The sequence below is a fragment of the Notothenia rossii genome (genome assembly GCF_949606895.1).
Source record: "Notothenia rossii genome assembly, contig: scaffold_101, whole genome shotgun sequence".
NCBI lineage: Eukaryota > Metazoa > Chordata > Actinopteri > Perciformes > Nototheniidae > Notothenia > Notothenia rossii.
The window spans coordinates 27,501-50,000 of NW_027639832.1; the positions used below are offsets into that span (position 1 = coordinate 27,501).

Sequence of the window (22,500 nt, forward strand, 5' to 3'; positions counted from 1 at the left end):
CAGAGACTCTCTCTCTACACAGAGGGGACACATGCCTCTTCCACATCAACACGTGTCCCCTCTGCATTCAGAGACTCTCTCTACACAGAGGGGACACATGTCTCTTCCACATCAACACGTGTCCCCTCTGCATCCAGAGACTCTCTCTCTACACAGAGGGGACACATGTCTCTTCCACATCAACACGTGTCCCCTCTGCGTTGAGAGACTCTCTCTCTACACAGAGGGGACACATGTCTCTTCCACATCAACACGTGTCCCCTCTGCTTTCAGAGACTCTCTCTCACTACACAGAGGGGACACATGTCTCTTCCACATCAACACGTGTCCCCTCTGTGTTCAGAGACTCTCTCTCTACACAGAGGGGACACATGTCTCTTCCAAATCAACACGTGTCCCCTCTGCGTTCAGAGACTCTCTCTCTACACAGAGGGGACACATGTCTCTTCCACATCAACACGTGTCCCCTCTTCGTTCAGAGACTCTCTCTACACAGAGGGGACACATGTCTCTTCCACATCAACACGTGTCCCCTCTGCGTTCAGAGACTCTCTCTCTACACAGAGGGGACACATGTGTCTCTCTCTTTACACTGAGCGGACACATGTCTCTCTCTCTACACAGAGGGGACACATGTCTCTTCCACATAAACACGTGTCCCCTCTGCGTTCAGAGACTCTCTCTCTACACAGAGGGGACACATGTCTCTTCCACATCAACACGTGTCCCCTCTGCGTTCAGAGACTCTCTCTCTACACAGAGGGGACACATGTGTCTCTCTCTTTACACTGAGGGGACACATGTCTCTCTCTCTACACAGAGGGGACACATGTCTCTTCCACATCAACACGTGTCCCCTCTGCATTCAGAGACTCTCTCTCTACACAGAGGGGACACATGTCTCTTCCACATCAACACGTGTCCCCTCTGCGTTCAGAGACTCTCTCTCTACACAGAGGGGACACATGTCTCTTCCACATCAACACGTGTCCCCTCTGCGTCCAGAGACTCTCTCTCTACACAGAGGGGACACATGTCTCTTCCACATCAACACGTGTCCCCTCTGCGTTCAGAGACTCTCTCTCTACACAGAGGGGACACATGTCTCTTCCACATCAACACGTGTCCCCTCTGCATTCAGAGACTCTCTCTCTACACAGAGGGGGACACATGTCTCTTCCACATCAACACGTGTCCCCTCTGTGTTCAGAGACTCTCTCTCTACACAGAGGGGACACATGTCTCTTCCACATCTACACGTGTCCCCTCTGCGTTCAGAGACTCTCTCTCTACACAGAGGGGACAAATGTCTCTTCCACATCAACACGTGTCCCCTCTGCGTTCAGAGACTCTCTCTCTACACAGAGGGGACACATGTCTCTTCCACATCAACACGTGTCCCCTCTGCGTTCAGAGACTCTCTCTCTACACAGAAGGGACACATGTGTCTCTCTCTTTACACCGAGGGGACACATGTCTCTCTCTCTACACAGAGGGGACACATGTCTCTTCCACATCAACACGTGTCCCCTCTGCGTTCAGAGACTCTCTCTGTCCCCTCTGCGTTCAGAGACTCTCTTTCTACACAGAGGGGACACATGTCTCTCTCTCTACACAGAGGGGACACATGTCTCTTCCACATCAACACGTGTCCCCTCTGCGTTCAGAGACTCTCTCTGTCCCCTCTGCGTTCAGAGACTCTCTTTCTACACAGAGGGGACACATGTCTCTCTCTCTACACAGAGGGGACACATGTCTCTTCCACATCAACACGTGTCTCTTTCCCCTCTGCGTTCAGAGACTCTCTCTCTACACAGAGGGGACACATGTCTCTTCCACATCAACACGTGTCCCCTCTGCATTCAGAGACTCTCTCTCTACACAGAGGGGACACATGTCTCTTCCACATCAACACGTGTCCCCTCTGCGTTCAGAGACTCTCTCTCTACACAGAGGGGACACATGTCTCTTCCACATCAACACGTGTCCCCTCTGCATCCAGAGACTCTCTCTCTACACAGAGGGGACACATGTCTCTTCCACATCAACACGTGTCCCCTCTGCGTTCAGAGACTCTCTCTCTACACAGAGGGGACACATGTCTCTCTCTCTACACAGAGGGGACACATGTCTCTTCCACATCAACACGTGTCCCCTCTGCATTCAGAGACTCTCTCTCTACACAGAGGGGACACATGTCTCTTCCACATCAACACGTGTCCCCTCTGCGTTCAGAGACTCTCTCTCTACACAGAGGGGACACATGTCTCTCTCTCTACACAGAGGGGACACATGTCTCTTCCACATCAACACGTGTCCCCTCTGCGTTCAGAGACTCTCTCTCTACACAGAGGGGACACATGTCTCTTCCACATCAACACGTGTCCCCTCTGCGTTCAGAGATTCTCTCTACACAGAGGGGACACATGTCTCTTCCACATCAACACGTGTCCCCTCTGCGTTCAGAGACTCTCTCTACACAGAGGGGACACATGTCTCTCTCTCTACACAGAGGGGACACATGTCTCTTCCACATCAACACGTGTCCCCTCTGCGTTCAGAGACTCTCTCTCTACACAAAGGGGACACATGTCTCTTCCACATCAACACGTGTCCCCTTTGTGTTCAGAGACTCTCTCTCTCTACACAGAGTGGACACATGTCTCTTCCACATCAACATGTGTCCCCTCTGTGTTCAGAGACTCTCTCTCTACACAGAGGGGACACATGTCTCTCTCTCTACACAGAGGGGACACATGTCTCTTCCACATCAACACGTGTCCCCTCTGTGTTCAAAGACTCTCTCTACACAGAGTGGACACATGTCTCTTCCACATCAACATGTGTCCCCTCTGTGTTCAGAGACTCTCTCTCTACACAGAGGGGACACATGTCTCTTCCACATCAACATGTGTCCCCTCTGTGTTCAGAGACTCTCTCTCTACACAGAGGGGACACATGTCTCTTCCACATCAACACGTGTCCCCTCTGCGTTCAGAGACTCTGAAACAGGACCTGTTAGAGCCGCTGGCTTCCTGGTGCTCTGAACTCTGCTGCTGGAGACAGAAGTCCTGTCACAAGTTGATCGGAGAGGATCACAGCTGGCCCCGGGTCTCCATGCTGCATTCGGGCTGTGAGTCTTGTGTCTTCCTCTTCGTCTCTCTGGAGGTATGGACAGCTATCAAAGCTACTAAACATCACATCAACACGTGTCCCCTCTGCGTTCAGAGACTCTCTCTCTACACAGAGGGGACACATGTCTCTCTGGAGGTATGGACAGCTATCAAAGCTACTAAACATCACATTAACAACGATGTACAAATGCAAGTCGGAGACAAATACATATTTGAAATGATTTATTCACGTTTGCAATGTTTTGAACAGACCCCGTCACCTCATTGTCTTTTTGTAGTCCTCGCTGTACGCGTCCGGATATCGGCATGGCAACCACAACCTCACACACTGGGACTGAATGTGCATCAAAGTGTTGCTATGGAGCCAAATATCCCAAAAGATAAATGTAAACGACAGAAGAAGCGATCGAAATGTGTATTTCCTGGCTCTTCAAAGTACACGCCCCATTCCTACCGTTATAGGACGTCACGAGTTCCCCGGTGTAACCAGTTAAACGGCAACACCGGTAGCGGAGGTAAGGCACACACCAAATGTTCAGGACATTGTTAATACAGAGAAAACCAAAGCTGACGATCTCTTGGTTTGATATGTCTTCTCCCCCAGACAACATGGACAGAAGAACATTTCAAAGAAGAGGAAAGTCAGTCTTCAGCTGCAGGAGTTTGGTCTTTATGTCACGATAGAGAGATACAAGTACTGAATAGTTTAGATGAGAAAAGGCATCGAAGTGCCAGGTTACTATTTATCATGTGAACAGGGAACATGAATAACCCCATCTCTCTGTGCTCATGTAAACACCATGATGTCCATAGAGACTCAGTCAGTGTGTTTGACTGGAGCCTCAGTTCCATAAGAGATTCTTCTTCTTTAAGGTACTCTCTCTCAAAAGGGTAATGTGCATTATGTTTTGATTATACTTCTTATCATTCAGAAGCTTTTTGTGTGTGTTTATGTTTTACTGAGTGCTTAGAGGCCATTTCCATCCCAGCATTCAGTTAACTATTTATGTTCTGTGCACATCACAGAGACTAGCTAATATTCTACTGCTTGGGACTTTGAGTCTTCAAAATGTCCAATGTCACAGACTGGGACTTACTTTAGAGTCAGTTGTATTTACATTCAGTATGACTTGATTCAATGTGAAAGAGTAGACTGCTCAATACATAATGATCACTCCACCACCTCTCCTGACCTCTAGGCGCTTGAGAGTGAGTCAGAGGCAGAACACAGGGACAGAGGAGAGAGGTCCGCTGCTGAGGTGAGTGATGAAAGGGAAATGACAGTTTAGAGTAAATTGAGATGTGGACTCTCATCCCAGGACGTTAAGGAAATCAGTGGGGGTATTGAACAGGAAGCATTTCAGTCAAGGGGCATCATGTGACCAATACAGACAGAAGAGCAACATGTATTTGAACACTCGGTGAACTGAACATCTGCATGGAGTCAGATCAGTCTCAATATTAATACATGCTCACAGAAGGATTCACAAATGTATTTTGTGATTTATATATAAATGACTCTCCACAACAATACCTCTCAATGCACTCACAAATATGTACTGTTGTATATAAATGTACAACAAATGGGCATTTAAACTGTTTTTGATTAATTCAAAGACGGCTCTGAATTAAGAATCAAATATGTTTCCTTTCTTTACGACTGGATGAAATTACTAAATGTACCCATCATGTTCCTCGTGCTAGTATAGCCACGTACAAGTATCAAACCACCTGTTCAAAGGCACCAGAGTACAGGACATCTATTTTTTTTCCTTCGTGGGGGGGGGGGGGGGGGGGGGGGCAGATTCAGGATGCTTCCTACGCCCATGAACTCATACTGCGCGCGTGAGAGCCTCGCATGTTTCAAAGCTCTCTGTGGATGCAGTGAAACGTAAGAAGTGTTTCCTCCTGACTCTCTGTCAGTGTTCTCAGAGTGAGAGAGAGGAATGTGAGTGAGTCATGCTGATAACGGAACATTCTGTATTTCTGTTTGCAGAGTTTCTGGAGATCAGAGAGAGACAGCCTCGCCCTCCAGGAACAATCTGCAGTTTGAGACATGCACAACTCACTCAGACATACTGCAACGTGCTATTCAGGAGAAATACGGATATTTAGGGTCAAGAAAGGTTTGTTCAAAGCAAGTTCCTCGACACGAAAGCCTTCCTTTCCGTCAATTTGCAACCTTTTTCACTTTCTGTTTTATTGTTAACTCTGAGTTTATTGAAAACTACAAATGAATGAAAAGAAGAAAAGATTTCCTGAGATTTAAGATGCAAATGTGCTTGAAAGTGATGAACCCTGCATTTATTTTCCTACAGTCCCTGAACACACCTTGCTCTCATGTTTATTTTAATTTAGGATTAAAGTACACCCACCCACACACACACCCCCACCCCCACCCCACACACACACACACACACACACACACACACACACACACACACACACACACACACACACACACACACACACACACACACACACACACACACACACACACACACACACACACACACACACACACACACACACACACACACACACACACACACACACACACACACACTTTCTGAAGTCGCCTGTTAGTGAAAGATTTTGTAATTAGACTTTTCCCTTTTCAGAAAGTGTCTGGTGCTAAAACACTTGTTCCTGATGGCTCACCCCGTCTCGCCAGGTGAACCTGTGGCTGGTGGTCTTTGGCTCACCCCGTCTCGGCAGGTGAACCTGTGGCTGGTGGTCTTTGGCTCACCCCGTCTCGGCAGGTGAACCTGTGGCTGGTGGTCTTTGGCTCACCCCGTCTCGGCAGGTGAACCTGTGGCTGGTGGTCTTTGGCTCACCCCGTCTCGGCAGGTGAACCTGTGGCTGGTGGTCTTTGGCTCACCCCGTCTCGGCAGGTGAACCTGTGGCTGGTGGTCTTTGGCTCACCCCGTCTCGGCAGGTGAACCTGTGGCTGGTGGTCTTTGGCTCACCCCGTCTCGGCAGATGAAACTGTGGCTGGTGGTCTTTGGCTCACCCCGTCTCGGCAGGTGAACCTGTGGCTGGTGGTCTTTGGCTCACCCCGTCTCGGCAGGTGAACCTGTGTTTACTGAATAAACTATTGGGTGTTGTTCCCAAATGATTAATAGATGAATAACAGCTCAGTCTGACTTCCTTTAACTGATCAAAATGTTGGATTAAATCCAGTATCGTTATTTATAATGACCTCTGATGAGAGCGGGAGGATGAAACCAATTTGAACTCATTATTTCCTGATGTGTGTGAACTTTAGAGAGGGTCCTATTCCTCTTTCTGCATGTCAATGGTCGGCAGAGGCTAAAATCCCCGTGTTCCGGAACATAGTGGCATCACTCGCGCTCCTATTGGCTAGCGCTCCAACACCTTGCACGTGGTTGGCTGAGGGGCGGGAGGCGGGACCTCTGTGTGTCATAACGTGGATTCGGAGCCAGAAGGTAAATGAAAAGTGTTTTTAGTATAAATAGACTCTTTAATCACCACAGAAACACCGACATGTAGAGAACATTAAAAACACATTTACAGACGCTCCTCTCCTCCAATCACACACACTTTCAACAATGGGACTGTTTCAATAAATTATAGTAGTTCAATTCCGTTTTTCAACCCAAACGTTTCCAGCTTTTGAAAAACAAACAAGACCTTGTTGAAAACAGGGCTTTATGGGTTCAATATGAAGGCGGGGAAATGATGTCAGATATTCTGTGAGATGTAATGTTTTCCTGGTTTTAAAAAGAGCTGGAGTGTTTTCTTCACCCCGTGGAACCCTCCTTAAGGACATTATGAATCAAACATGCTCAAGAAGTGAAAGCAACATAGGAGCATAGAGAGGTGCAGGAACGAGTCCTACCGCCTCAAAGTGGTCGTTTCAGATTTAAAAAACACATTGATAAGAAACAATTATATTATTCTTTTGGATTCATTTACAATTTTAGAGAATAAAGAGAAAAACACATTGACAATCAAATAAAACAAACGGATCTTTCTCGACTTGATCTCAGATCATTCTTGCATTTTACGGAAAACATTTGAATATTTTTCTGGCGGTTTTTTTACAGAGAAAAAACACAAATTGACAAAGAAAACACAAATAAAAAGGCTTTTTGTCTCGTCTTCTTCTCAGATAACTTGTGCATTTTTCTTGTAGATTTGACACTTTGATTTCTGGGATATCGGAAGATTTTCTCTGTACAAAACGTATCATCCAAAAGCCAACGGAGACATCCCATTGGCTGGTTGGAGAGGAAGCAGCAGCAGAAGAACCACCACGGAGACATCCCATTGGCTGGTTGAACCACCACGGAGACATCCCATTGGCTGGTTGAACCACCACGGAGACATCCCATTGGCTGGTTGAACCACCACGGAGACATCCCATTGGCTGGTTGAACCACCACGGAGACATCCCATTGGCTGGTTGAACCACCATGGAGACATCCGGTTGGAGAGGAAGCAGGAAGAGCTTAATTTAGAATCTTAGAGAATAAAGTTGAATATATTTATAGTGTTTTTTACAAGAAAAAAACACAAATTAACTTAAAAAAACGTAATCTCAGATCATTTAGCATTTTCCTTGTAGTTTTCCCACTTTCATTTCTCGGATCAGAACATTTTAATCTCGTTAATTCAGACGTATTCCTCTGAATATTCTGCTGTACAAATCCCACGTCCCACGGAGACATCCCATTGGCCGGCAGGGGAGCAACACCGCTCTCTAACGAGGTCTCAAAAGTGTTGTGCAGCAGAAATCGTCCCTGTAGCCCCTGCTCTCTCTCTCCATTGGCTGAATGTTCCTCCTGCTCTCCTCCCATTGGCTCCTCCCGCTCACTGCCCATTGGCTCGTTGGGGAGGGAGCCAGGTAGAGCCCCCCCCCCTAACGAGTCCATCATGGGGATCTATGACAGAAGAAGCCCGCAAACGTAGAAAAAGATCTCAAAAGAAAAGTTTAGTGCAGAAATCGTCCCTGTAGCTCTCTCTCTCCCCATTGGCTGAATGTTCTTCCTGCTCTCTCTCCATTGGCTCCTCCCTCTCACTGCCCATTGGCTGAATGTTCCTCCTGCTCTGCTCTCTAACAAAGTTATTCATTGATTATCTTACAGAAGCCCGCAGTAGAAAAAGAAGAATAAGAATCTTGCAGAAATGGTCCCTGTAGCCCCTGCTCTCTCCCCATTGGCTGAATGTTCTCACTGCCCATTGGCTGAGTCCCCCTCCCTGTTGGCGGGCGCTTGCCCCCCGTCGGCCAGGTTGTGGGCGTGCTCCAGGAACAGATCCTTCAGGACGCTCAGCTCTTTGCTCAGCAGCTTGATCTTAGCCTCCAGCCTCTCGTTCTCCTCCTTCAGCTCGTTCACTCTCTGCTGAGTGTCCACGGCTTTCTGCTTGGACCTCTGGCGGCTCTTCTTCACCGCCAGGTTGTTCCTCTCTCTGCGGTGACGGTACTCGTCGCTGTCCTTTTCCGCCGAGGGCTTCTTCATCCTGACAGGGGGGCGGGGCTTACCTCCTGCTGGGGGGGAGAGGAGCTTATGGTTAGATCAACACCGAGGACACATGGTGAGTAGGGGTGCAACAACTAATCGACTCGATTCAAATCGATGACCAAATTAGTTGCCAACTAATTCAGTCGTCGATTCGTTGGTGACGTCCTCACGTGTGTTTTACGCGCCGTTAAGCTCCAACGTTATGGCTCTTTTTATCGGTACTGGAGACATTTAAAAATATACGTCATGTATTATTGCTACAAAAACATTACATCACAGCCTTAGTGTCGCCAACTCGTTTCTAACATGCAACAAGACAAACAAACGTGTGTATTTTCAACCTTTCCAATCCAGACCAGATCTCTCCCCCGTCCGTGTGCGAGGGGGCGGGGCAGTTTACACGCAGCTGCTACATGCAGCAACACACGGAGGAGATGGCGGAGAGAAGCGCTCCAAGGTGTGGTTAAACTTTACCCGTCTTGAGGTGGACAATGCTCCTTGCCGAGAGAGTTGATCATGTGAGGGCGGTAACACGAGCACTTTGTCTAAACATTTAGCAAAAGTGCACCACATTCAGACGGAGGAATGCACCGGGTTCCACTGTCTTTCTAGTAGCTCTGTAGCCCCCCCCCGTCCACGAGTAACGTTTCCACCTCAGGTGTTATGTATGCTAGCAGCAACACACGGAGTTAACTACATTATACAAACATGGGTTAATGATTAGAGGTAACTGAGTTATTTATTTAGTTAAAGTTTCAGCTATTCTGTTCACAGTTCTGTCATCACATTATTTAATACGATTTGTTAAAACATTGTTTCTTTTGATGCAAAATATTATGCATTTAATTAAATAAAAAGCAATTTTAGTTTTGTTCACAATTTGTTAAGTTAATTTAATAATAGCGCTGCTCGATTATGGCAGAAATCATAATCTCGATTATTTGGGTCAATAATTGATATCACGACTTACTTTGAAAACATCAGTTTATTGGAGAAAAGAACAAGTGAACAGTATGTTTTTAGCAGTTGATTGCCCTGCACTAAGTTTAGTTCAACTGAAAAAACAATCATGGAAAAATGTATTTGAAAAAAAAAAAAAAGTTATAATATTTATATATATTTTTTAAATCGTTTAATTTCGATTACGTTGTTTTCGTAATCGTTGCAAGCCATAATCGTAATTGCGATTACAATATGATTAATTGAGCAACCACTTTTTAATAATATATGTATTTTTGAATCAAGTATTCATCTTTATTGTCTTCATTGTTAGTTTCCACATAAACAACCTCAAGCTAAATCTAAAAGTTGATGGCTAAATCAGAGCGTTTGAGAAATTGTGCGAGACAGGAATACTCCGTTCATCGATTATCAAATGAGTCGTTTGTTGCAGCCCTAATGGAGAAGTAGAGAAGACATCACTTAGTGAGTCTCCTGACACACCGGGGACACATGGTGATGTAGAGAAGACATCACTTAGTGAGTCTCCTGACACACCGGGGACACATGGTGATGTAGAGGAGACATCACTTTGTGAGTCTCCTGACACACCGGGGACACATGGTGATGTAGAGAAGACATCACTTAGTGAGTCTCCTGACACACCGGGGACACATGGTGATGGAGAGAAGACATCACTTAGTGAGTCTCCTGACACACCGGGGACACATGGTGATGTAGAGAAGACATCACTTAGTGAGTCTCCTGACACACCGGGGACACATGGTGATGTAGAGAAGACATCACTTAGTGAGTCTCCTGACACACCGGGGACACACTGGGGACACATGGTGATGTAGAGAAGACATCACTTAGTGAGTCTCCTGACACACCGGGGACACATGGTGATGTAGAGAAGACATCACTTAGTGAGTCTCCTGACACACCGGGGACACACCGGGGACACATGGTGATGGAGAGAAGACATCACTTAGTGAGTCTCCTGACACACCGGGGACACATGGTGATGTAGAGAAGACATCACTTAGTGAGTCTCCTGACACACCGGGGACACATGGTGATGTAGAGAAGACATCACTTAGTGAGTCTCCTGAAACACCGGGGACACACCGGGGACACATGGTGATGGAGAGAAGACATCACTTTGAGAGTCTCCTGACACACCGGGGACACATGGTGATGTAGAGAAGACATCACTTTGTGAGTCTCCTGACACACCGGGGACACACCGGGGACACACCGGGGACACATGGTGATGTAGAGAAGACATAATAATGTTGTGATAGTGATAATCGGGGACCTTTAAATTGACTTTGCAGCTAGTGCCTCTTCTACGGAGCTTTCTGAATCTCTTCTTTCCCTCTCTTTCACAGGCAAATGATTAAAAGGATGGAACATAGCCACCGGTCACGATGGAAGGAAAGGGACAGGTCTTTGCACTCATTGAACGTCTCCTTGGATAAAAGCCTCAGCTAGATGAAATGTAATGATTGGTGATGATTAATATTCCGTGGTTAATTATCAGCAGCGCTCTGGTTGGTTGATTGGCAGGTCTTACCTCCTGCTGGGGGGGATGTAGGGGGTCTGTCTCTGGATCACGCTCACGCTGGATGCCGATTGGTCGAGGCTGTTTGTTTTCGCCTGGGACAGCCGGCTTAGTGGTGTGTTGCCTTCGAGTGCAACGGTTCGAGTCCCTCTGTGTGCAGTGAATTAGGAGGAGTTCACCTGTGTAGAGCCTGGAGGGACAGAAGGTAAGGTTACCGTCAATAAACATCCAATTAGACAATGATAATGGAATATGGGAAATACTGCAATTTCTGAGTTAGTATGAAAGTGGCTTGGGAGAGAAGTGGAATTAAAATGTTATTAAAATATGAATAAAAAGGAAATAATATTATAGTACATACGAAATAAAAAATCTTAATATTCTTTTGTTTAAATGAAAGCTGATTGGAAGAGAATTATGATTAAATATTATACAAGTATGTGAAATAAATCAGAATTAAAATAGAAACTGAATAGAAAAACATTATGAAATATAATCAAAAATGAAGCTCCATAGAAGAACATTTAAATACAAATACGTAGAAAATATCTGATGTTCAGGGACAACAGGTAAACAGGCCTAGACAAATATCAATAAACCCAGGTGTGAGTGTACAGGTAGGGCTAATACAAAGCACCAATGAGAAATTATATGACAGAATAACTTTGTTTTGCATTCAAATAAATATTAAGAACAGCCAAATAAATCCTCTAATATTTGCAGCTCTTGTTTACATTTTTTATAATTTAAAAAACAAGTATTTCCAGAGATAAAACCCATAATGTGTGATCTGTAAACACCTCGCTCTGTGACCTGTTTTTACTCCGACGCGCTGATTAGTTGATAAATATCTCGCGGTTTTATTATGAACGCCGCTTTGGTTGGTTTATTAGCCGCGCTGATTGGTCGAGGCGTTGCTATCGGTTGCCATGCAGCGGTGTGCGCAGCGGAAAGCGCTCCGGGTGGAAACAGAGCTGTTGCCTGGTGTTGCATCATCGCTGTTTGAAGGGGAACTCCGGAGGAAACATGAGGCTAAAATCACAGCTTTAAAAGAGACTTAAAATATAAATATTATCCTGGGTTTCATCCAAAGGAACACGTCTTTACATTTATTAAATTAGCTTTTTATAAAACATATATTTTAATCTTTGTTATATATATATATATATTGTTGGATGTATTTGTAAAGGTTTTCACTTGTATTCTTTATTTACCATTTTATTAGAGATATTCCCTTTTAATATTTTTGACCTGTATTAGTCTTATTAGTTATTTAGTATTTATTTATTTTATTATTATTATTATATTATTTGGGTTTTTATTTTTTTGGGACTATTAATATTATTGTATTGTTTTATTAACACACCTTTTACCTGCTGTGTCTCTAAACTATGACACTGTTATGTCACGGTGTTATAATGCAAGTCAAATCTGTTCTATATGAGATGTTTGCCTTGTTTTTAACACACTTTAAAGCTTTTTTATTATTATTTGCATGATTATTATCACTTTTCTCAACTTTCTGTTTCCAGGAAGCAGCCAGCAGATCATTCACTCACCTGTCACTCACTAAATTAGTCACAAACACTCAGAAAACAAACCATAATTAGTGTTTTAGTTGCATTTTAATCACAAATCAACCTTTGTTTTCTGTTTCCTCCGTCGAGGCGTTCACTACCCGTTTAGCCTGTTAGCTCCCGATGCTAACAAGCCTCGAAACCTCACTGTTTTCTCTGTTTCTCTGTCCTAAATATACATTTAAAACACGGCTTACCTTTAGGGGGCGGCGGTAGAGTCGACCATTCGTCAAAAGGGAAAGATTTACCGTATAAAAGAGAGTTAAATCCCGTCTCTGTTAGTCTCTGAGTGTGTTTGTTTGGAACATGGAGAGGAGAGTATTGCGAAATCTCTATCACCATGTAGGGCAATTTCCCGTATCAGCCAATCAGAGGTGAGAAGGCGGGGGCGAGCGAGTGGTTAGGCCAATCACAGGCGAGTGTGCGGCAGAGTGATGCAATGCACTCTGTGATTGACAGCTGGATCCACCAATAGGGGAGGGCGTATTCTGTTGGACTTGTTTATGTAATGTGAGGTGAAATTAGTTCCTCCACGCATGACTTCATCTCTAATAACGACAGCCAATCACACCGAAACTACTCATTAAACACGGTGTTTCTGAGCCGTTAGTACTGTGTAATTATATACAAAAAACACAGTTTTTCTGACCCGTTACTGCTGGGTAATTATATACAAAAACACAGTGTTTCTGAGCCGTTACTGCTGTGTAATTATATACAAAAACACAGTGTTTCTGAGCTGTTACTGCTGTGTAATTATATACAAATAACACAGTGTTTCTGAGCCGTTACTGCTGTGTAATTATATACAAAAACACAGTGTTTCTGAGTTGTTACTGCTGTGTAATTATATACAAAAAACACTGTGTTTCTGAGCCGTTACTGCTGTGTAATTATATACAAATAACACTGTGTTTCTGAGCTGTTACTGCTGTGTAATTATATACAAATAACACTGTGTTTCTGAGCTGTTACTGCTGTGTAATTATATACAAATAACACTGTGTTTCTGAGCTGTTACTGCTGTGTAATTATATACAGATAACTCCAAATTTGTCCTGCTTATTTATAATGAACGGACCTCTAAAAACTGATTGTCTTATGATATATTATAACGTGTAACGTGTCATCATGTATGCACTGAATACACTTTAAACACGTGTTTTATTAAAGAAAAACACATTATATATTTGTATATGACTTCTAATAATTAGTATGACATGCTTTCATACAAAATGGTTACAGCTCAAATGCATTGCAATGACTTTGTTGGAAACTTGAAAGTGAAATGTTAAACTGGAAGAGGAGGACAAATAGTGAAGAAGCTTAATATTTCAAAGAAAAGGTTTAAAAAAGGTATAAACAACAACATGTATAGCCTCATTGTCCTGAAATAGCTGCATAAGTTAATAGTTGAATAGTTTGTGCAGCTGAAAGTAGGCTGAAGGAGTTAAATATCAGATGTACGTAGTAGTATGAGTTCAAGTAGCATTACATCTATAGGGCTTTTCTTTTGAAGGGGTGTGTGCTTTTGGAGAGTGTGAGGTGTAGAAAAACGAAATGAGATGTCTGACATCAATCAATGGGAGGTTCACCCATAAAAACAATGGTTAGGTGGGCAAAGGCCTTTGGCCTGTGTGTGTGTGTGTGTGTGTGTGTGTGTGTGTGTGTGTGTGTGTGTGTGTGTGTGTGTGTGTGTGTGTGTGTGTGTGTGTACCAGTCTGTCTGTGGGCGTGTCTGCTCTGATTATATGATGTCACTCAGGTGTGTGGACCCAATCTGCCCAGCAACACCATGGTTACCAACTGCAGAACTGAGTCCCATTAAGAATGCATTGAGGAGTATATCTGACAATTTTGCCACCCGTTCAAAAACTATGGCTCCTATTAAAAAAATAATAATGAGCAAACCATGAGCATCAGGGAACCCCAATGAACTGAAATATGTTGGTTTTTTGGGTTTTTTGTGTGAAATGTGAAGATGGGAGCAGTTTGTCTAAAGTTTACTTCTCTCTGTTCTGAAGAAAGTTCCGGACACATTTAACATGGGAGTCTATTTGAAGCTAGGTGGACTTTTTGTCACTCAGATCACTATTGGGCCAGAACGGTGGGTCCGTTTGATATGATGAAGGCAATTGAGCAGGCCATACTAATTATGCTCCTGAAATCTTTTGAAATGATTTGAATAGAGAGTATATTTTGGCTCTGAGAGCAGTTTTAAAATGTGTTTTCTGAAGATTTGTAAGACTCTCTACACTCTAAGTCTAAGTGATGATGTCACGCACTCTAGCCCTGAATCTAAAACAGCCTGAACATGTACCAAAACGTAAACGTTGATGAGTCAAAAAGCGTAAAAGATATCAAAAATCTGAAGAAGATTGTAATAGCTCTGAAGGTAGCTGAAGGTGCTCTAGGTGTAGTACAAGAGGATTAAAAAAGCTGAATATTTAAAAAAGTATAAAATATTTTGAAAAAGTTTGAAGTTTCCCATCGATTGCTGAACAGGCTGAACATTTTGATATTTGAATGGTTTCTGTAACTGAAAGTAAACTGAAGTTATCGGACCGCAAAGTATTGGTTGAAATAATAATAATAAGAGAAAGAATAAAGATTTGAAGAACTATAGTGGAATGCTGTGTGCGTCACTCTTTAGTGTCCCCTGGTCTCCAGCTGTGTGCGTCACTCTTTAGTGTCCCCTGGTCTCCCAGCTGTGTGCGTCACTCTTTAGTGTCCCCTGGTCTCCAGCTGTGTGCGTCACTCTTTAGTGTCCCCTGGTCTCCCAGCTGTGTGCGTCACTCTTTAGTGTCCCCTGGTCTCCCAGCTGTGTGCGTCACTCTTTAGTGTCCCCTGGTCTCCCAGCTATGTGCGTCACTCTTTAGTGTCCCCTGGTCTCCCAGCTATGTGCGTCACTCTTTAGTGTCCCCTAGTCTCCAGCTGTGTGCGTCATTCTTTCGTGTCCCCTGGTTTCCAGCTGTGTGCGTCACTCTTTAGCGTCCCCTGGTCTCCCAGCTGTGTGCGTCACTCTTTAGTGTCCCCTGGTCTCCAGCTGTGTGCGTCACTCTTTAGTGTCCCCTGGTCTCCAGCTGTGTGCGTCACTCTTTAGTGTCCCCTGGTCTCCCATCTGTGTGCGTCACTCTTTAGTGTCCCCTGGTCTCCAGCTGTGTGCGTCACTCTTTAGTGTCCCCTGGTCTCCCAGCTGTGTGCGTCACTCTTTAGTGTCCCCTGGTCTCCAGCTGTGTGCGTCACTCTTTAGTGTCCCCTGGTCTCCCAGCTGTGTGCGTCACTCTTTAGTGTCCCCTGGTCTCCAGCTGTGTGTGTCACTCTTTAGTGTCCCCTGGTCTCCCAGCTGTGTGCGTCACTCTTTAGTGTCCCCTGGTCTCCCAGCTGTGTGCGTCACTCTTTAGTGTCCCCTGGTCTCCCAGCTATGTGCGTCACTCTTTAGTGTCCCCTGGTCTCCCAGCTATGTGCGTCACTCTTTAGTGTCCCCTAGTCTCCAGCTGTGTGCGTCATTCTTTAGTGTCCCCTGGTTTCCAGCTGTGTGCGTCACTCTTTAGCGTCCCCTGGTCTCCCAGCTGTGTGCGTCACTCTTTAGTGTCCCCTGGTCTCCAGCTGTGTGCGTCACTCTTTAGTGTCCCCTGGTCTCCAGCTGTGTGCGTCACTCTTTAGTGTCCCCTGGTCTCCCATCTGTGTGCGTCACTCTTTAGTGTCCCCTGGTCTCCAGCTGTGTGCGTCACTCTTTAGTGTCCCCTGGTCTCCAGCTGTGTGCGTCACTCTTTAGTGTCCCCTGGTCTCCCATCTGTGTGCGTCACTCTTTAGTGTCCCCTGGTCTCCAGCTGTGTGCGTCACTCTTTAGTGTCCCCTGGTCTCCAGCTGTGTGCGTCACTCTTTAGTGTCCCCTAGTCTCCAGCTGTGTGCGTCACTCTTTAGTGTCCCCTAGTCTCCAGCTGTGTGCATCACTCTTTAGTGTCCCCTGGTCTCCAGCTGTGTGCGTCACTCTTTAGTGTCCCCTGGTCTCCAGCTGTGTGCGTCACTCTTTAGTGTCCCCTAGTCTCCAGCTGTGTGCATCACTCTTTAGCGTCCCCTTGTCTCCAGCTGTATGCGTCACTCTTTAGTGTCCCCTGGTCTCCCAGCTGTGTGCGTCACTCTTTAGTGTCCCCTGGTCTCCAGCTGTGTGCGTCCCTCTTTAGCATCCCCTTGTCTCCCAGCTATGTGCGTCACTCTTTAGTGTCCCCTGGTCTCCCATCCGTGTGCGTCACTCTTTAGTGTCCCCTGGTCTCCAGCTGTGTGCGTCACTCTTTAGTGTCCCCTGGTCTCCAGCTGTGTGCGTCACTCTTTAGTGTACCCTGGTCTCCCATCTGTGTGCGTCACTCTTTAGTGTCCCCTGGTCTCCAGCTGTGTGCGTAACTCTTTAGTGTCCCCTGGTCTCCAGCTGTGTGCGTCACTCTTTAGTGTCCCCTAATCTCCAGCTGTGTGCGTCACTCTTTAGTGTCCCCTGGTCTCCAGCTGTGTGCGTCACTCTTTAGTGTCCCCTGGTCTCCAGCTGTGTGCGTCACTCTTTAGTGTCCCCTGGTCTCCAGCTGTGTGCGTCACTCTTTAGTGTCCCCTGGTCTGCCAGCTCTGTGCGTCACTCTTTAGTGTCCCCTTGTCTCTGTTGTGCTTCACATTTTGTTTCCTGCAGGAGAACAGAATGAAAAAATCGGTTAAACTTTAAAGTTTTGCCTTTACTTGTTTTAATCTAGGATAAAGTAGCTAAATGTAGAACTGTGTGTGACCAGTCAGAGGTCAAAGGTCACAACACACACACACAAACACTAGAGGTGTAACGGTTCACAAACATTTTGGTTCGGTACGTTTTCGGTACAGCAGAACAAATGATCACAAAACATAACATATATATTTTTTTTTTATTATTATTAAACTGTGAATAATGTTTTCACTCAAATAAATACAAAATATAATAAAATAAACATTAAGGTGCAGCATTTCAATGAACTGAAGTAATCTGTATTTGAACTGAACTGTACTCGTACCTAAGCAGCCAGTTTGACATTAGGACTTGCTTCTCATTGTATTTTCATGTTTTTTAAGAAAGATGAACTTGTCCACATTGCTTGCTGAAAGAGCAGATGTGCTGGCACTAACAATGTCTCCTGCTGTGGAGAACACCCTCTCTAGGGACAGAGGTAGCAGATGCAGCCAGGTAGCGCTTTGCTAACATGGCAACAGAAGGAGATTTGGCGTTTGTAATAGCTTTGGCTCGGTCTGAACTTGTTGCGAGTGGTGGAGGCTTAAATGCTAGCGGGAGTTGGGTTTGCACTTCAGTCTGTTTTCTTTTGGTACCGGTGATATTCACGTTCGGGTGATGCCTTTTCAAATGAGTGTGCAAGTTTGATGTATTGCCAGCCGTGTAACCAGTTTTAGTTGAACAATGCCGACAAACAGCTTTGGTTTGGTCCACCTGTCTTTGTCCGTCATCCTTGTACGTAACTACAAAACCAAAATGTTCCCAAACCGGAGACTTCAATGATGCTGGAATATTTTAGAGCTCAGCTTTATCTGCATTCACCATTTCCACAGTTCCTCAAATTACTGACTACATTTGAACACATCCCTGTGACCAACTCTCATAGTATGCCTCTCGTCCAATGAAATGACTTGGTCGCTCTATGACGCGTTGAACCCAATGTGAGCAAATTTCTCTGAATGCTGCGACGCAGCACCTGAGATTACTTCCAAGAAGTTGTTCACGTTCTCAATTTTGTACGTTTTCCGTTATATTCGTTCGGTACACACGTGTACGAATAATTTCGGTACGTGTACCGTTACACCCCTAACACACACACAAATACACACACACACACACACACACACACACACACACACACACACACACACACACACACACACACACACACACACACACACACACACACACACACACTCTCTCTCTCTCTCCCTCTCTCTCTCTCTCTCGCTGTGAGCCAAGTCAAACAGTGTGTGCTCTCCTCTATTATCTGTTGACACTAAAATCTGTTGAGTCTTTTTATCATTCCAATAAGTAGAAGAACCTGAAAAAAACCATTTCCGGTTTCCCGTTCAAACGTTAAAAACTCCCTAACCCTAACACTCTTTAAAAACTCTTTAAAAACTCTTTACTGCCTTCTGTAAAAACACCCAATTATCCCGAGATAGATCAAGTTCTGATTTAAGGACTTTCCAAACTTTCTAAGATCCCAAACTTCTCAAAGATGTCTCCTCAGTGATCTCTGAGAACACCAGAACATCTACAGACCCCCCCTTTAGACATCTTCAAATACCTGTTGAACGTTCCCGAACACCAATAGAACTCCTGGAAGGATCGTTAGGACCTCTTTAAGATCAGGTTTTCTGCCAAAGGTCCCCATTGGAGATGCTTCAGGACCATTGGAGACTCTTCAGGACCCTTGGAGAATCTTCAGGACCATTGGAGACCATTGGAGACTCTTCATAACCCTTGGAGACTCTTCAGGACCATTGGAGACCATTGGAGACTTTTCAGGACCCTTGGAGACTCTTCAGGACCATTGGAGACCATTGGAGACTCGTCAGGACCATTGGAGACCATTGGAGACTTTTCAGGACCCTTGGAGAATCTTCAGGATCATTGGAGACCATTGGAGAATCTTCAGGACCATTGGAGACCATTGGAGACCATTGGAGACTCTTCACAACCCTTTGAGACTCTTCAGGACCATTGGAGACCATTGGAGACTTTTCAGGACCTTTGGAGACTCTTCAGGACTATCAGAGACTCTTCAGGACCATTGGAGACCATTGGAGACTCGTCAGGACTATTGGAGACTCGTCAGGATGATTGGAGACTCTTCAGGACCATCAGAGACTCTTCAGGACCATTAGAGACTCTTCAGGACCATTGGAGACTCTTCAGGACCATCAGAGACTCTTCAGGACCATTGGAGACTCTTCAGCACCATTGGGGACCATTGGAGACTCTTCAGGACCATTGGAGACTCGTCAGGACGATTGGAGACTCGTCAGGAAGATTGGAGACTCTTCAGGACCATCAGAGACTCTTCAGGACCATTAGAGACTCTTCAGGACCATTGTAGACTCTTCAGGACAATTGTAGACTCTTCAGGACCATCAGAGACTCTTCAGGACCACTGGAGACTCTTCAGCACCATTGGAGACCATTGGAGACTCTTCAGGACCATTGGAGACTCGTCAGGACCATTGGAGACTCTTCCGGACCATCAGAAACTCTTCAGGACCATTGGAGACCATTGGAGACTCTTCAGGACCCTTGGAGACTCTTCAGGACCATTAGAGACCATTGGAGACTCTTCAGGACTCTTGGAGACTCTTCAGGACCATTAGAGACCATTGGAGACTCTGTAGGACCATCGGAGACTCTTCAGGACCATTGGAGACCATTGGAGACTCTTCAGGACCCTTGGAGACTCTTCAGGACCATTAGAGACCATTGGAGACTCTGTAGGACCATCGGAGACTCTTCAGGACCATTGGAGACCATTGGAGACTCTTCAGGACCCTTGGAGACTCTTCAGGACCATTAGAGACCATTGGAGACTCTTCAGGACCCTTGGAGACTCTTCAGGACCATTAGAGACCATTGGAGACTCTTCAGGATTCTTGGAGACTCTTCAGGACCATTGGAGACCATTGGAGACTCTGTAGGACCATCGGAGACTCTTCCGGACCATCGGAGACTCTTCAGGACAGTTTGATCAGGACTTGTTTCGTCAGTAAGCTTCTTGTCACACGTCTGTCCAACATGTCTCTCTCACCTTCCTCCAGCTTAGTGAAATCCAGAAACTGCATTATGATATTTCCTCAGGGACGCTGGAACTCCTCCAAGGATGTGAAACGTCTGAAATGAAGCCCGAAGACCTTCTGAAGAGTCCCTGAGAATAAATAAAGGAACTGATTATAGTTTGAATCAGACTGAAGACTTTCCTTTGGCTATTACATCTAATCATTATTCTAATCGGACGCAAAGCCAGTGCTGTAAAGTCACTAGGTAGTACTCAAGTACTGCATTTAAGGATTATTTCCAGGTACTTGTACTTAACTTGAGTATTTCCATGTTATGCTACTGTGTATTTATACTCTACAGTTCAGAGGTACATGGTGTACTTCTACTCACAACATGTATTTAATCCCTTTAGTTACTTCTCAGATGTGGATGAATGATGTGAAATCTAATCAAGTGTTGAATCAGACTTTAGTTCCACCTGGAGTAAATCCACCAGCTACCCTGCAGTATACAAAGTCATTCAAACTAGCTGCACCTTTACCAGCTTTGATAACACTTTCATGATCAATCATTATAAAACATATCATATCTATTATTCTGAAATGGACCAATCTGCACAATGAATACTTTTACTGTCTTTCACTATATTTTGATGAGAATACTTTTCTACTTTCACTTGAGGAACATTTTGAATGCAGGACTTTTACTGTAACAGAGTATTCCTACACTCTGGTACTTCTACTTTTACTCAAGTACAATATCTGAGTACTTCTACTTTTACTCAAGTACTAGATCTGAGTACTTCTACCTTTACTCAAGTACAAGATCTGAGTACTTCTACTTTTACTCAAGTACTAGATCTGAGTACTTCTACCTTTACTCAAGTACAAGATCTGAGTACTTCTACTTTTACTCAAGTACTAGATCTGAGTACTTCTACCTTTACTCAAGTACAAGATCTGAGTACTTCTACTTTTACTCAAGTACTAGATCTGAGTACTTCTACCTTTACTGAAGTACAAGATCTGAGTACTTCTACTTTTACTCAAGATCTGAGTACTTCTACTTTTACTCAAGTACAAGATCTGAGTACTTCTACTTTTACTCAAGTACAATAACTGAGTTCTTCTACTTTTACTAAACTACAAGATCTGAGTACTTCTATTTTTACTCAAATACAAGATCCGAGTACTTCTACTTTTAATCAAGTACAAGATCTGAGTACTTTTACTTTTACTCAAGTACTAGATCTGAGTACTTCTACCTTTACTGAAGTACAAGATCTGAGTACTTCTACTTTTACTCAAGATCTGAGTACTTCTACTTTTACTCAAGTACAAGATCTGAGTACTTCTACTTTTACTCAAGTACAATAACTGAGTTCTTCTACTTTTACTAAACTACAAGATCTGAGTACTTCTATTTTTACTCAAATACAAGATCCGAGTACTTCTACTTTTACTCAAGTACAAGATCTGAGTACTTCTACTTTTACTCAAGTACAAGATCTGAGTACTTCTACTTTCACTCAAGTACAAGACCTGAGTACTTCTATTTTTACTCAAATACAAGATCCGAGTACTTCTACTTTTAATCAAGTACAAGATCTGAGTACTTCTACTTTTACTCAAGTACAAGATCTGATTACTTCTACTTTTACTCAAGTACAAGATCTGATTACTTCTATTTTTACTCAAGTACAAGATCTGAGTACTTCTACTTTTACTCAAGCACAAGATCTGAGTACTTCTACTTCTATTCCAGTACAAGATCTGAGTACTTCTACTTCTATTCCAGTACAAGAACTGAGTACTTTTACTTATATTCCAGTACAAGAACTGAGTACTTGAGTCCTGACTATTTGTCTTTCTTCTGCTCTTTCCTGTTGGACCTGGAGAACATGTGATCCAGTGGTGTGATATCGCCGGTGCAGCCGGTGCACCGGGTCCCAGAGCCGGCCAGGGGCCCCTGCAATGGCGTTGACCGGTTCACGCAGTCTTCAAAGTAACCAAAACAATATT

General features: G+C 44.5%; 1 protein-coding gene across 2 annotated transcripts; it reads right to left on the reverse strand.

The window, feature by feature from the left end:
• Positions 1 to 6,597: 6,597 nt before the first annotated feature.
• LOC307027074 (CCAAT/enhancer-binding protein gamma-like) lies at positions 6,598 to 13,059 on the reverse strand. 2 transcript variants are annotated; one of them, XM_079695276.1, is made up of 3 exons: positions 12,901 to 13,059; positions 11,139 to 11,316; positions 6,598 to 8,643 (listed from the first exon to the last, which is right to left on the reverse strand). In XM_079695276.1, the coding sequence occupies exon 3, from the start codon at positions 8,615 to 8,617 to the stop codon at positions 8,330 to 8,332; it is 288 nt and encodes a 95-aa protein (XP_079551402.1). In that variant the 5' UTR covers positions 8,618 to 8,643; positions 11,139 to 11,316; positions 12,901 to 13,059; the 3' UTR covers positions 6,598 to 8,329. The 2 variants fall into 2 exon arrangements, with proteins under 2 accessions (XP_079551402.1, XP_079551401.1); XM_079695275.1 differs by having other exon boundaries at positions 6,598 to 8,646.
• Between the last annotated feature and the right edge of the window lie 9,441 nt (positions 13,060 to 22,500).